The sequence below is a fragment of the Colobus angolensis genome, unplaced genomic scaffold, assembly GCF_000951035.1.
Source record: "Colobus angolensis palliatus isolate OR3802 unplaced genomic scaffold, Cang.pa_1.0 Scaffold199, whole genome shotgun sequence".
Lineage (NCBI taxonomy): Eukaryota > Metazoa > Chordata > Mammalia > Primates > Cercopithecidae > Colobus > Colobus angolensis.
In genome coordinates, this window is record NW_012115143.1 from 910,346 (window position 1) to 926,798 (window position 16,453).

Consider the following 16,453-nt stretch of genomic DNA (forward strand, 5'->3'; position numbering starts at 1 on the left):
ATCAAAAATTGAACATCAATTTAAAAATTAACTAATCCTATGAAGTGTTATCCACTGGTTAAATACCTTTTCCTTACACTCAGCCTTTTCATTGGGATCATTCAGTAAGAAGTCATTATGCCAACATGACAGCAAGAGCAGCTCATCAGCCCCATAAAAATGTTATCAGAATGGTCCAGATTACAAAGCACCCTCAACAAAATGAAGTTGTGAGGAATAAGTATGCAGGAGGCATAAGTTAGGAAGCCAAGAGAAGAGTGTCAAGGACTGCCTCACTGAAATAGGGATCAAAAGATTGAAAATCAATTTATTTTTGGAAAGTGAAGGGTTCTTAAGAATGGGATGTCATGTGTTTATAAGCAGATAGGAAAAATATTTTAGTTAATAACGTGAAAAATAAAATACAAGAAAAGGAGAGAGCTAGCATCCAAGGGTCTCTAACTCATTCATAAAAGGTACTAAACTGATCTTCAAGCTTTATCAAATAGAATCCTGAGTAAACCATAGTCAAATTAAGCAGAAGAACCTCCTGAAGGGGCAGCAAAGCAGTATCCTGCCTCACCTGGAAGCATCTCCTTGGGGCCAAGTAGGAGAAAGGTGCAGTGGCACTATCCACACTAAGCTGATGCTGACATACCTTCATGGGCTTGGCTGAGAGTAACACAGGTATCCTGGGATCTGTGCAACCCAGGAAGATGTAGGTCTGGCTGTACCTGTGTGTAGCCTCTACACCACTGAGTTGAGAACAACAACTCAAGAGAAATGGGGAGAAAACAGAAAAGGTCAGAAAAAGAGAGAGCCATCCTTTTACCTATTCTTTCTTCTCCAATTATTTATTTTTCTAGTATTGACAATGGGTGCTAATCTATCCACTGTTTTCCTGATTTACCATGTTGTGGAGAAGCTAAGTTTGAGCTAAAAATGACTATAAAAACAGATCTATAATTTTACTAGCATCATTCTCTAATCAAATGAGTCAACTGGTAGAGAAACTTGGATATGCCTGGGGCAAAGGAAAATGATCATCCCTATTTAATTTTGTTTCAGATCAAACATTTAAATATAAGTAATACCAGACAGTATGTCATTAAGCTGAGAATACAAAGGTGAACACAAACTAGCAACGTATTCAGGGTTTTATACCACTGGATTCATGTCAGAAAAAAAATTATTCATTTTTATCATAAAAACAAATGGGGCCCAAGTAGTAAAATGGACTTCAAAAATGACAACAGGGCCAGAAACAGTTACTCTCTGAAACTGAAGTTAATATGAATCAACACGTAATCAACACGTAATCAACAGTATTATTTTTAATCCATCCCGCAGTGTGATTTGAAGGCAGCTTCCTTACTGTGATTAAAACACATTTAACATCCAAAGACATGAGTAGAGACAACTCAGAGGTATTTGCTATTGGTAGTTTAAAAAAGAAAGGCAAATAGCAGACTTACGACAATACTTTCCACAGCAGTAAAAATTCTGCTAATTCACACTCTCTCATCCTTACTCCGTGAAAGGAACTCCCAAAGCCCAATTATTCTAAGTAATTACATATTTCTACTACTACTAACTAGTTATAAAATTTCCAAGAGAAAAATGCTCAGCGTATTTATACCCGGCTGACACCAGTACATTCAATTAGTACTTAAAGAATGTAATTAAGGTTCAGGAAGATACAAATAAATTATAAATTATCATACAAATCATAAATTGTATATTCTACAAAGGGCTTACCTTGCAGCTTTTTCAAAACAGCAACTTCCATTTTCAGAACTTGTTTTGGTTGTTGAGCTGATTCCACCTTCAGTGCAACATTCTCCCTGGTGAGCATGTCCAAGGCATCGTAAATTTCTCCAAAGCCCCCACCCCCAATCTTTCTCAACTGCACAGAAAATAAGAACACACACACTCAAAATTACTAGAAGATTCTAACTTGAAAACAACTGATCTCTTATATTTAGAAAATCTATAATTTTACAATCTGTTTTATAAAATATTTCAATATTGTTAAATTAACTATGTATATGCCAAGAAAACATATGCCTGAAAATAACATCAAAACCTTTCCCCACAGGTTTATCCACAAAAAAGTAACGAAATTATTTCACCCACAAACAATTTTAAAATTTGGTTGACAGCCAGCATCAGAAATGTCACCAACAATACAGTATTTGAAAGAATCTCTTCCTACAAATGCCACTCAACAACCAGATTTGTTGTTTTAATTTTAAGGAAGACTTTTTAAACTATGAAATCCTGGCTGAGTGCAGTGGCTCACTCCTGTAATCCTAGCACTTTGGGAGGCTGAGGCGGGAGGCTCACTTGAGGTCAGGAGTTCGAGACCAGCCTGGCCAACATGGCGAAATCCCATCTCTACTAAACAATACAAAAATTAGCCAGGCACGGTGGCACATGCCTGTAATCCCAGCTACTCAGGAGGTTGAGGCAGGAGAATTGCTTGAACCCAGGAGGCAGAGGCAGTAGTAGGCCAAGATCCTGCCACTGCATTCCAACCTGGGTGACAGGGAGAGACTCCATCTCAAAAACGAAAAAAACAAAAAACACTACAAAATCACCTAGCCCTCTCACCACCACTTACCCTTCTCTCGGGTGTACCTAACAGGGTTCACAGAGCAGGCAGAGAACTCCAGTACCAAACTATCCCCAGAATTCACTATACATCTATTTATTTATATAAGAGTAAAAACTAATCAATTTAAGCAAGTTCAACAAACACCATTCTCTCTGATAAAATATGTTAGCTTAACTGGGGAATATGAGAATGCTGGTCTGAGTATCATAAGTAAGTTCTGAAGAGTCAGCGGCAACTGCACCTGTAGGCTCTGAAAGCTGGGTTGTGGGGGTAGATACTTCAAGCTAGATACAGCAATTATTTTCCATTTCCTGAAACTAGGTTGTCTTCTTATCACATTATCCAACATCCAGGATGTGATATAATGTAGGAAGTCATCATAGGCACAGAGTCCTAAATCCTAACCAGCTCAAGACGCCCCAGTTCCATGTTCGACCTCTTTCTCCACTTGATCATCACTGATTACTACATCTAGGTTAATTTATCTTCTGAATTTCTACGGTAATTATTTGTGTAATCATTCAATTAATCACTTTACCAGGCCATACCTCAGGTACCGGGCCAGGGCTCAGATATCACTTGTATTATTACCTTGTATTTTTCAAATTATGTCCATGAAATACCTTGTTTTTAAACTGTCACGTTGATTAACTTTCTATTGTCAATATCCTATCCTGCTACAGAGAAACTAAGCTTCTTCGAAGAGATGGCCATTTGTTCTATTCTATTTCCTAGTGTTCCCCAGAGCATTTGGCAAAGTGCTAACTTACAAATATAATCCTATACTTATTAGTTTGCACATGTGAGCCATAATCCCGTCTTTATTTTTTTTTCTTTTTTCTTTTTTTTTTTTTTAATTTTTTCAGTTGGTAGTCTCATACTGTCGCCAGGGCTGGAGTGCAGTAACATGATCTTGGCTCACTGCAACCTCGGCCTCCCGGGCTCAAGCAATTCTCCTGCCTCAGCCTCCCCAGTAGCTGGGATTACAGGTGTGCGCCACCACGCCTGGCTAATTTACGTATTTTTAGTAGAGATGGGGTCTCACCATGTTGGCCAGGCTGGTCTCAAACTCCTGATCTCAAGTGATCTGCCCACCTCTGCCTCCCAAAGTGCTGGGATTCCAGGCGTGAGCCACCACACTCGGCTGATCCTGCTTTATTGTCATTTGGTGATGGGAAAGGAATACTACATGAAACTACAGGATAAGTTCAAGATTTTTACAAAGTTCCAGAAGTGGCCAGGTGTGGTGGCTCGCACCTATAACCCCAGCACTCTGGGAGGCCGAGGCGGGTGGATCACGAGGTCAGGAGTTTGAGACCAGCCTGACCAACATGGAGAGACCCCACCTCTACTAAAAACACAAAATTTGCCAGGCTTGGTAGCACATGCCTGTAATCCCAGCTACTCAGGAGGCTGAGGCAGGAGAATCGCTTGAACCTGGGAGGCGGAGGTTGCAGTGAGCAGAGATCACGCCACTGCACTCCAGCCTGAGCGACAGAGCGAGACTCTGTCTCAAAAAAAAAAAGTCCCAGAGGCATTCAGTTAAATAAATTGTTCCTTCATGGGCCTTGATTGATATACTTATGATTCTTTATATTTTGCCCATTAAATAAAACCTAGTGTAGCTTTAAAAACTCATACACAGTACCAAACAGATTCCTTTCTAACTAAGGACTGGTAGAGGCAGCTTCATGTTTTACCTCACAAAAAAACCTTATTAAATGACAGAATAAAACATCTAGGCTGAAGTAAATGTTCTTGCTTCTTTGTCTATTTCTATCCCTATAATGCCATTTAAACATTAATAGAGCATTTTTTTAATTGGCCTGACAAAGCCCTAAGAAATTATCAAGGTTTATGAGGCAAAGAGAGAGGCAGTTTAGTATGATTGGGGTACACAGATTACAGGAAGAATAGAGGTAAGGTCCGTGGGAGATCGTATTTTCCAACAATAGGCACAATAATATCATCCATCCCTGCTCTTCTTCAATGTGAAGAAAACCTTTCACACTGATGAAGGCAATGTGACCTTGCTATTCCCCCATCAAGGCGTAGAGTCCATTTTCCCCTTAACTGCTTTCATCAACAGAATAGGGCAAAGTGACACTGTGCCAGCTCTGAGGACAGCCCTTAACCAGCCTGGTAGCTTCCATTTCCTGTCTCTTGAAAGCTAGCCACCATGTAAGAAATGGGACCATCTGGCCGGGCGCAATGGCTCACATCTGTAATCCCAGCACTTTGGGAGGTCGAGGCGGGTGGATCACCTGAGGTTGGGAGTTTAAGACCAGCCTTGCCAACATGGTGAAACCCTGTCTCTACTAAAAATACAAAAATTAGCCGGTGTGATGGTGCACACTTGTAATCTCAGCTACTCAGAAGGTTGAGGCAGGAGAGTCACTTGAACCCGGGAGGCGAGGCTGTGGTGAGTGGAGATCGCGCCACTGCACTCCAGCCTGGGCAACAGAGTAAGACGTCGTCTCAAAAAAAAAAGAAAGAAAGAAATGGGACCATCCTGAGAAGCCACAGCCATGTGGTTATGCCCTAGAAAACAAGCCACCAGGTTGGGGGTTGGGAGTCGGGGGTGAAGAGCTAAGGAACCCCATGATACCAGACAAGTGAGTGAAGAAACCATTTCTACTGTAATCCCAGCACTTTGGGAGGCCGAGACGGGCGGATCACGAGGTCAGGAGATCGAGACCATCCTGGCTAACACGGTGAAACCCCGTCTCTACTAAAAATACAAAAAACTAGCCGGGCGAGGTGGCGGGCGCCTGTAGTCCCAGCTACCTGGGAGGCTGAGGCAGGAGAATGGCGTAAACCCGGGAGGCGGAGCTTGCAGTGAGCTGAGATCCCGCCACTGCACTCCAGCCCGGGCGACAGAGCGAGACTCCGTCTCAAAAAAAAAAAAAGAAACCATTTCTAAATGGATCCTCTAACTGAAACAATCCTGCTAGTGCCACATGGCTAAGAGACAAATCACCCAGGCAAACTCTTCCCAAATTCCTAAGGCACAAAACTGCAAGCAAAATAAAATGATTGTTTTAAGTTTCTAAATTTTGATGTAGTTTGTTACATAACAATAAATAACTACAACATCATCTGTAACAATGAGCTTGTCATTTTTTTTTTAACTAAAAATGCCCCTATGCCCTCCCAAATGCTGGAGATAAGTTCCTCAGATATATTAGTTCTAATTACCAGGACAAGGGAACCATGCCAATTAAGAGTTTCCACTTGTCACCTTTTGATATGTCCACTGGAGAACAAACCAGCCTTAACACAGTGCTTAGTGTAATCCTCTCACCAAAGCAACACTCACGTCTGGTCTACATAAAAGATTAGCAACTGCTGAATCTCCCTGCACCAGTCCATGATGATGACATAGTTTTCTTATATTTGGTCAAGTAAATTTTCAAAGTCTACTGACTTACCTAATCAGTAAAACACACTGTACCATACAAATAAAAAATAAAAATTCTATTTCTAAAGGGTCTTCTTTTTCCAATCTGTTCATAAATTAAGGGAACCATTAAAATAGCTTTGTAAAACCTACTAATGGAAAAAAACTTTGGTGGACTGTGTAGCAATAAAAAAATATTTAAATATATCCAAAACAAAAATAGTTCCTTAAAGAAATGAGTAGTATTAGAGAGATGGCAGATTCTAGGTCTAGGGAGAGAAAGTCATCGAAAGACTGTTAGGATCTTGTCAAAAGAACTCAGAAGACAATGTGAAGTGTGTCCCCTTAGTCAAATAAGACAATTTAAACATTTATAAGGATAACTACCATGGACTGAAACACATCAAATTTGTTTAAATCCTTCTTAATTATACTAAAAAACAAATCTAATTGATCACTTTTGGAGAATGGCAAAAAATCAATTCACTGTTTTGAAAACTGGTAAATTAAAAAAGAGAAACAAGTATTTATCTTGTTTTCCTAATCAAATTGTACCTCAAGATAATCAAATAATTGATGATAAAAAACTTGTCCTTACAGATACATTTCAGCTAATAAATGAATTATGGAATATCACCAATTTGCAATCCCTAAATAATAGACCTAGGCAATGATCATAAACAGTGTTACCACCACAAAAAAGATAGACAGATGGACGATAAGATATTATATGCCTCCTAGTGAAGGCTCACAATAACATTTATGAAAAAAAGATGTCCCCATCTCAAAACAAACCTAAAGTCAGATCTAATCCAGCCTGTAGATACAACTACCAATTTACAGGAAATACACAAGACAGAGAAACGTGTTAACATCAAATGGAAGCAGACAGCAAAATCCAAACCATGGGAAATTCTACAGACAAATCACCTAATTTCTTCAGTAAATAAATCGTAAGGGGAAAAAAAGAACAATAAAGAGGAAGGAATCTAGAAATGAAAAGAAACTTAAGTGATGGCAACTAATTACAATATCCAGATTTTATTTGGATCTTGATTCAGACTGTTCAAAATACTTTACAATCAGGAGAATGTGAAAACTAAAACTATATTTGGTGATATTAAGAAATGATTACCTGTTTTTAGTACTACTACAGTATTTTATAACAGTAGAAAGTAGCTGAAAATACCACAGGCTAACAGACAAAATGATACACAACCTTGGGGGAGGAGTCAGCAGGAAAGAAATGATTATTTTTAAGGTATGATAATGGTATTACGATTATGTTTTTAAAAGTAAGTCCTTATTTGTTAGAGATACATACTGAAGCATACACAGAAGAAATGCTAAGGTTAAACATCACTTCAAAATATTCTGGGAGAGAGATGAAACAAGATTAATCAACATTGATGACTGTTTACCTTGGGTCATGAGTACATGGAGGTTCATTATATAAGTCTCTATTTTCTATGTATACTTATAATTTTCCTTAATAAAAAAAAAAAGAGCAGCTCATTGGACTTGCTTTTTTTTTTTTTTTTTTTTTTTTTTTTTTGTATTTTTTTTTAAAAAAAAAAAAAAGGAGGGCCTTTTGGGTTTTTTTTTTTTTTTTTTTTTTTTTTTTTTTTTTTAAGATGGAGTCTTGCTCTGTCGCCCAGGCTGGAGTGCAGTGGCGTGATCTCAGCTCACTGCAAGCTCCGCCTCCCGGGTTCACACCATTCTCCTGCCTCAGCCTCCCTAGTAGCTGGGACTAGAGGCACCGGCACCACGCCCGGCTAATTGTTTGTATTTTTTTTCAGTAGAGATGGGGTTTCACCGTGTTAGCCAGGATGGCCTCGATCTCCTGACCTCATGATCGGCCCGTCTCCACCTCCCTAAGTGCTGGGATTACAGGCGTGAGCCACCGTGCCCGGCCAGCTCATTGTAATTTCAAACACTGTATTTTTTTCATTTGTTCAAAACTTTAGTACTATATGAAGAGTAAGAATTAGGGTATAAACAGAGCTTAATCATAGAAAAATAACTGTAAATAACTGCTTTAGGCATATAAGTAATGTATATAATATTTCCTAATGAAATGCTATTTTTATCAGGATACCAAAAATTACCCCGATATGTATACACACACACACACACACACACACATATACACATTCTGAGATGTACACTCACCACTTTCCATCTTTCTTTCACTAGGATTCCAACACTCAGGATATCCGGCTGCTCTCCTCCCCCACTCATTGCAATACACTGATTATGGTAGAACAGTTACACAGGCATCCAGTTCCCAAGGGTGGTTTCCATTTAACCTAAAACAACAAAAAATAGTAGCAGGATATTAGGGTTAACTAATCAACACAAATAACATTCCAACATCAGGAAGCACTACTAATACTATACATTAGTTTGGCTACTTTGTTGGGAAGAAGGGGAAAAAGACCCAGAAATGTTTAATGCATTTTTTTTAAAACCACATATCTTTCCATTACAGATGCCCAGTGAAATAGCTAGGCGTTACAAAGATACTGTTAAAACGCAGGTATTATTTATAATAACTGAGATTGTTAGATTATAGGGCAAGCATGATGTCATGGCACTTGAACTAGGTAGATGACTATCCTGAGTACAATATACTGCTGAAAAGACACAGTATCTAATTTACAACTGCTTACAGTTTGTAACTTAGAGCTTAATATCATTACAGCTAATAATATTTTAATGTTACAAAATGCACTTAAAATGCATAGGAAATAAATACTAACAAAGAAAATGGTTGTTGACCAAACCTGATATAACGACGTTCTAAGAAAAAGAGGATATTAGTAAGATGAACAGCATACCTGTAGAAAATGAAGATATAGCACAAAAATACAGCCTAAAGGAGATGAAAACTGGAACCTAGTCCAGGAATGAAAAAGATATTGATACAGAGTGACTTTCAAGATACATTGTTTAGTGAAAAAAGGCAAGACAGTAAAGGGTTTATAGTATGCTATACTTTGCAGAAAAAGGAGATAAATGTTGAGTATATTTAAGTATCTGCTTTGGTTTTTTAAAAAGAAAGGAAAAGAAGGATAGATAAGCTAAAACTTAATGAAAATGATTCTTTGTAGCAGGAGTCAGCAAATTTTTTCAATACAGGTCTGGAGAGTAAATATTTTAGTCTCTAGGCTACATACTGTATTCTCTGTTATAGTTACTCGATTCTGCCACTGTAGCACAAAAGCCATACACAATTATGTAAATGAATGAGTATGGCCCTGCTCCAACAAAATCTTATTTACAAAAAAAAAAAAATAAATGTGGGCCAAATTTGGCCTGCAGACTGTTTCAACCTTTACTCAATAGAAAGCAAAAAAAAAGGCCAGGCGTGGTAGCTCACACCTGTAATTTCAGCATCTTGGGAGGCTGAGGCAAGAGGGATGCTTGAGCCTTGGAGTTTGAGACCAGCCTGGGCAACACAGGGAGATCCCATCTCTACAACAAATTTAAAAATTAGCCAGATGTGCTTGCACGTACTTGTAGTCCCAGCTACTCAGGAGTCTGAGCAGGGAGGATCACTTGAGCTTGGAAGGTTGAGGTTGCAGTGAGCCGTGAAGGTGCCACTGCCCTCCAGCCTGGGTGACAGAATAAGATCCTGTCTCAAAAAAAAAAAAAAAAAAAAAAAAAAACGATGGAATGGATAAGGAAGAAAGCCAGACTTCTGTGAATGCATCTTGTGATATAGTTTTGATTCTGGAACCATGTAAATGTTTTACGTATGATAAAAAAAAAAAGTTCTAAACTCCAAATTCCAGAAAGGACCATAACAACAAGTAATCACCAGAACTGGTGTTAAACCCATCCTACGCCCATCAAAGGAAGCTCTGAATGAGTGATATCACTTCAGCAAGTCACCAGTCAGCAACACCACAATTCATAACCACATTTACATAATAAAAGGTCAATCAATTCCTAAATACTCCTACTTCACCAATCCCTGAACTCCATAATTCCTCAAATCCTATTTAAGACTAGCAGTTTCTTTTCTTTTTTCTTTTAAAACCAAGTATTGCTCTGTCACCCAGGTTGGAGTGCAGTGGTGCAATCACAGCTCATTATATCCTTGAACTCCTGGGCTCAAGCAATCTTCCCATCTCAGCCTCCCAAGGAGCTGGGACTACAGGAGCATACTACCATACCTGGATAACATTGTTTCTTTGTTTATTTTTAATAGACAGGGTCTCACTATGTTGTCCAGGCTGGTCTCAGACTCATGGCCTCCAGTGATCCTCCCACCTCAGCCTCCTAAAATGGTGGGATCATAAGCATGAACCACTGCACCTGGTTGGGCAGTTTGTTTCATTCAGAGAAATTACGTCCTACAATTATGGCTCTCCCTTGTATATCACACAATAAATTTAGCATTTTGTTCAGAAAACGAATGATGGCATGTTCAAGAGACAAAAATTTTAAAACACACTAAAAATAAAAGACAATTCAAAACAAACTGAAACCAATAATCTACTGCAATCTGTTCCCCAAAAACCTATGGAACTAAAAGAATTTTTAAAAAATAACCCATTGCATCCATTGCATACTGAGTTTGTGCCATAGTCACACAGAAAATAATTACTTCAGCTGGGCATGGTGGCTCACAACTGTAATCCCAACACTTTGGGAGGCTGAGACAGGTGGATCTCTTGAGGTCAGGAGTTCGAGACCAGCCTGGGCAACATGGCAAGACCCTGTCTCTACTAAAAATGCAAAAATTAGGCCAGGCGTGGTGGCGGACGCCTGTAGCCCCAGCTACTCAGGAGGCTGAGGCAGGAGAATGGCTTGAATCCGGGAGGCAAAGGTTGCAGTGAGCCGAGATTGTGCCACTACATTCCAGTCTGGGTGACAGAACGAGACTCCGTCTCAAAAAAAAAAAAATCAACATTCTCCACAGAATTTAAATAAGACTCAAATTTCAAAAAAAAAAAAAAAAACACTTTTAATGTTGGGCACACAATCCAAAATTACCAAGCACACAAAGAACCAAGAATATCTCAATTTATATATGAAAGTGCAATCAATAGATACAAATGTCAAGATGACACAGATTCAGGATTTATCAGGCAAAAATGCTCCAAGAAATAAAGGTGAACACCCTAGAAATGAATAAAAAGATATAAAGTCTCAGTAAAGAAATAAAAGACATAAAGAAAGAAATTAAAAATTTAGGCCAGGCATGGTGGCTCACGCCTGTAATCCTAGCACTTTGGGGTCTCACTGTCGCCCAGGCTGGAGTGCAGTGGTGCAGTCATAGCTCATTGCAGCCTTGAACTCCTGGGCTCAAGCAGTCCTCCCGTCTCAGCTTCCCAAGTAGCTAGACTACATGCATGTGCCACCACACCCAGCTCATTTCACTTTTTGTAGAGACAGGGTCTGGGTATGTTGCCCAAGCTGGTCTTGAACTCCTAGACTCAAACGATCCTCCCACCTCAGTCTCCTAAAGCGCTGGGATTACAGGCATAAGCCACTGTGCCCAGCCCTGAACTCTGGATATTAAAAACTCTGTAAATCTTAAATTCAGCTAGATAAAAAAGAAATTGGGGGGGGGGAACACTCTGAACAACAAGGCTCAGGGAGCTTGCTGGTTGGTGAACATACTGATGTACCAAGAGGGTGGTGCACTCTGGCTCCACGAGGATAGACGCTCCCGTGCTTGGGAGCCTTACAAACTTATCATATAGTCCTCTTCATCTGATTGTTCATTCATATCCTTTATAATAAAAAAGGCAATTTTAAGTATAGCACTTTCATGAGCTCTGTGAGTCATTCTGAGCAAATTATTAAACCCAAGGGGATTGTGGGAAGGCCCAAACTTACACTCAACCAGGGAAAATTTGAGTGGCTTGTGCTACAGTCTGAAGTGAAGGCGGCTTTGTGGGACTGAGCCCTGTAACCTGTGGGGTCTGCATTAACTTGAAGCAATTAGTGATAGAATTAAAGTGAATTATAGGACACCCAGATGATGTCAGTGAACTTAAACACAACTATCAAACAACTGGAACTGACATTTATAGAACACTCCACCCAACAAAAGCGGAATACACATTCAAACTCACAAGGAACATACACCAAGAGACTATATAATATCCCAGGTCACGAAACAAATTTTAGCAAATTTAAAAGAACTGAAATCATACATACTATATTCTCTGATAACAAGCTAGTATATTCTAGCTTAATGGTATTAAGCTAGAAATCAGTAACAGCAAGATAACAAGAAACTCTACATACACTTGAAAATTAATAACAACAGGGCAAGGTGCCTGATTTTATATAAATAACACTTTATTGGAACTAAGCCATGCTCATTCAATTATATGTTGTGTATGGCTGATTTCATACTACTACGGCAGAGTTAAATAACTGCAACACAGACGGTATTACACTTAGGCCTAACATATTTATTTTCTTAATAAAATAAAAAAATGTATTTCTTAATAAAATGTTTGGCTGGGCACAGGGGCTCACACCTGTAATTCCAGCATTTTGGGAGGCCGAGGCAGGTGGATTGCTTGAGCTCAGGAGTTCAAGACCAACCTAAGCAACATGGCAAGACCCTGTGAGGAAAGACAGAGACCCTCTCATATTGTTTTATATTGTTTTACACTCAGTACCTATTTTAAGAAAAAAACAAGGAATTGAAACCAAAGACAGGCAGCCCGGCGCCAGGCCCAAAACCAGGCCTGGGCCTGCCTGGCCTAAATCTAGTAGTTAAAAATCAACTCATGACTTAGAAACCGATGTTATCCATAGATTCCCTGCAACGTATAAGAACATTTTGAAACTCCCTGCTCTGTTCTGTTTCATTCTGACCACCGGTGCATGCAGCCCCTATCACGTACCCTCTGCTTGCTCAAATCAATCACAACCCTTTCATGTGAAATCTTTAGTGTTGTGAGCCCTTAAAAGGGACAGAAATTGTGCACTTGGGGAGCTCGGATTTTAAGGCAGTAGCTTGCCGATGCTCCCAGCTGAATAAAGCCTTTCCTTCTACGACTCGGTGTCTGAGAGGTTTTGTCTGCGGCTCCTCCTGCTACATTTCTTGGTTCCCTAACAGGAAGTGAGATGACTGAGGGACAGCCGAGGCAGCCCCGTAGGCAGCTTAGGCCTACCCTGTGGAGCATACCTGCGGGGGACCCCGGCCAGCCTGAGTGAGGAGATCCAAAGAGTGCTCCCGGGTAGGCAATTGCCCAGGTGGAACGCCTCGCCCCAGAGCAGCACGTAGCAGGCCCCTGCAGAGGATTAACACAGTGGCTGAACACCGGGAAGGAACTCGCACTTGGAGTCTGGACTTCCGAAACTTGGTAAGACTAGTCTTTGGAACTTGCCCACTCCATTTAAGTGGAAGCGTGGCCTGATCACCCATGGTGTGCCTTTATTGCTACTATGATGTTGGTTTTGGTTTTGACTTGGTTTGAATTGCTTGACAGGACTGGTCTTGGGAATTTGCCTACTCCATTTGAGTGGAAGCGTGGCCTGATCACTCACGGTGTGCCTGTACTGGCACTTTGGTTTTTGTTTTTCACTTGACTTGGACTGCTTGATACTTTGGTTTTGGTTTTGACCTGGCTTGGATTTCTGGATACTCTGATTTTGGTTTTGATTTTGGTTTGGTGTAAACTGCAGAAGTGTGTGTGTGCCCTTTTTACCTGTTTATTTTGTGATGTGCGTGTGGTGTAAGTGTGGTGTTTTCTCTAGAAGCATGGGTCAAACACAAATAAGCCCACCCCACTAGGAACTATGTTAAAAAATTTCAAGAAAGGGAAAAAAGTGGGGAGGCAGAATTTATACAAAAATAATGTTATTTGGTAAATTCTTGTCCTGAAATAAATTAACTGGTTGTTAAAGAAAAAAATGTTTGTACTAAGTCAGAAAGTTGAGACATGTCAAAAAATTGTCTGTGAAAGTCATGAAAGAAAAAAGGTTATAAAAAAAATTTTATGCAAAAACTGTTGTATAATTTAAAAGTAATAAGGCTTCCTGAGTACTACTGAAGAATCAGTTTATGTGCAAGGTGTATAAAAAAAGTAAAATACACCTTTGGTAAAAAGATTATAAGGAGGCATAAGAATGTGGATTTTTACCTACGTTAAAAGGTTAAAAAAATTATTGTTTTGAAAGTTTAAGCAAGTTTTAAAACGTTAATTGTAAAAAAATTCTGTGTGTAAACATATTAGCTAAAGTTAAAAAGGTATCATTCAGTTTTTCTGTTAACTGGACATTAAAATAAAAATGCAACAGGTTTTTCTTAAAGCATCAACCTGCTCTTTAACAAAAATTGTAAAATGTTAAAAAGAGTCTATAAAATCTTACCTTATGGTCAAACATGAAAAATTGGATAAATATGTCTACAAGGTTTTATTAAAATTAAGTTTAACATTAACAACACACTAATATAAAGGTAAAATTTAGCTTATCTGGTATAAAAATCATACAAGAACCATTATTAAATATAAAATGGTGTTTAGCTTTCTTTGGTCTAAAAACTAATAAAGATAGGTGCTAAACGAAACACTCATTTTACTAGAGGATCATAGAAGTTAAAGACTTAAAACAAATTTTGGCACCTAAGACAGCATACCAAGATGCAAATGTCTGGTTGAAATGGATCAAATATTCCATCTGCATGTTAAACAAAAGCAACTGTTATGCTTGTGCAATGGCAGGCCAGAGGCCCTGATTGTCCCCCTTCCACTAAGGTGGTCCTCTAGTCGACCAGGCGTGGGCTACATGGTAGCTCTTTTCCAGGATTCTACAGCCTGGAGTAATAAGTCATGCCAAGCTCTCTCTGCTATATCCCAAAGTCCCTGCAGGTCAGCCCCCAAGGGCCATCCAGCTTCCGTCTCCCAACACTAAGTTCATTTCGTGTCTTTCATGGCAGGGAGGAGACTCAGCATTCCTTGGAGACCTGAAGGGATGCAGTGAGCTTAAGAATTTTCAAGAACTTATCAATCAGTCCGCCCTTGTTCATCCCCGAGCGGATGTGTGGTGGTATTGCGGTGGACCTTTACTGGGCACTCTGCCGAATAACTAGAGTGGCACTTGTGCTTTAGTCCATTTGGCTATCCCTTTCACCCTGGCATTTCATCAACCAGAGGAAAAATAATAATAAGACATCATAAAGCAAGAGAAGCCCCTTACAGGTCTTTCAACTCTCACATCTATTTAGACGCAATTGGAGCCCCAGATGGAATACCAGATCAATTTAAAGCTTGAAAGCAAATAGTTACAGGATTTAAGTCAATATTTTGGTAGATGACAGTCAATAAAAATGTAGATTAGATAAACTATATCTATTACAACCAATAGCAACGAGCTTTTCATGAGTTAAAAAGAAACACTCGTGTCGGCCCCAGTCCTGAGGCTACCTAACCTGACAAAACTCTGTATACTCTATGTGTCAGAAAGAGAAAAAAACCAGTTGGAGTTGTAACCCAGACTGTAGGGCCCTGGCCAAGGCCAGTGGCCTATCTCTCAAAACAACTAGATGGGGTTTCCAAAGACTGACCCCCATGTCCAAAGGCCCTGGCAGCAACAGCCCTGTTAGCACAAGAAGCAGATAAGCTAACACTTACGCAAAACCTAAGCATAAAGTCCCCCCATGCTGTGGTAATTTTAATAAATACCAAAGGACACCACTAGCTAATGAATGCTAGACTAACTAGATAGCAAAGCTTGCTCTGTGAAAACCCCCACATAACCATTGAAGTTTGCAACACCCTAAACCCCGCCACCTTGCTCCTGGTATCAGAGAGCCCAGTTAAACATAACTGTGTAAAAGTATTGGACTCAGTTTATTCTAGTGGGCCCAACCTCTGAGATCATCTTTAAACATCAGTAGATTGGCGGGCTGTACGTGGATGGCAGCAGCTTCGCCAACCCCTGCAAAGTGACTCTGAAGAAGACAACAAGCCCTACTCCAGTCACACCTGGAAGCTGACTGGTCCACGCACGGCCGAGGCATGAGGAAACTCATCGCGGGACTCATTTTCCTTAAAATTTGAACTTATACAGTAAAGACTTCAACTGACCTTCCTCAGACTGAGGGCTGTTCCCAGTGTATACATCAAGTCACTGAGGTAGGACAAAAGGTTGCTACGGTCCTATTATTTTACGGTTATTAGAAGTGTACCAGGACTCTAAAAGAAACTTGTTTGTACAATGCTATTCTATCCAAGGTATGTAGCCCAGGAAATAACCAACCTGATGCGTGTTATGACCCATTTTAAGCCTCCCATGATCACAGTTTTTAAAATAAAGTTAAGGACTGGTCCTCTTCTAGGCGACACAAGTAAAGTAATAGCTAGGACAGAAGAAAGAGGGGCCTCCAAGCATATAACCCTAAAATTCCATGCTTGTGCCACTATCAATAGCAATCGGCATATAATAAGATGCAGTTCTTTAAATTAAAAAAAAAAAAA

The 16,453-nt window shown here is 39.7% G+C and overlaps 1 protein-coding gene across 2 annotated transcripts in view; it reads right to left on the reverse strand.

Annotated features, from left to right (window-relative positions):
- Positions 1-16,453, reverse strand: part of TTBK2 (tau tubulin kinase 2) — a 188,266-nt gene that overhangs the window by 141,127 nt on the left and 30,686 nt on the right. Inside the window, exons 2-3 of one of the 2 annotated variants that reach the window (XM_011941120.1) lie at positions 8,169-8,305; positions 1,738-1,885 (exon numbers count right to left, since the gene is read on the reverse strand). In XM_011941120.1, coding sequence (XP_011796510.1) covers positions 1,738-1,885; positions 8,169-8,237 — 217 coding nt within the window. In that variant the 5' untranslated portion in view covers positions 8,238-8,305. Of the gene's footprint in view, positions 1-1,737; positions 1,886-8,168; positions 8,308-16,453 lie in introns of those variants that run through there. The other variant, XM_011941121.1, reaches the window with a different exon arrangement.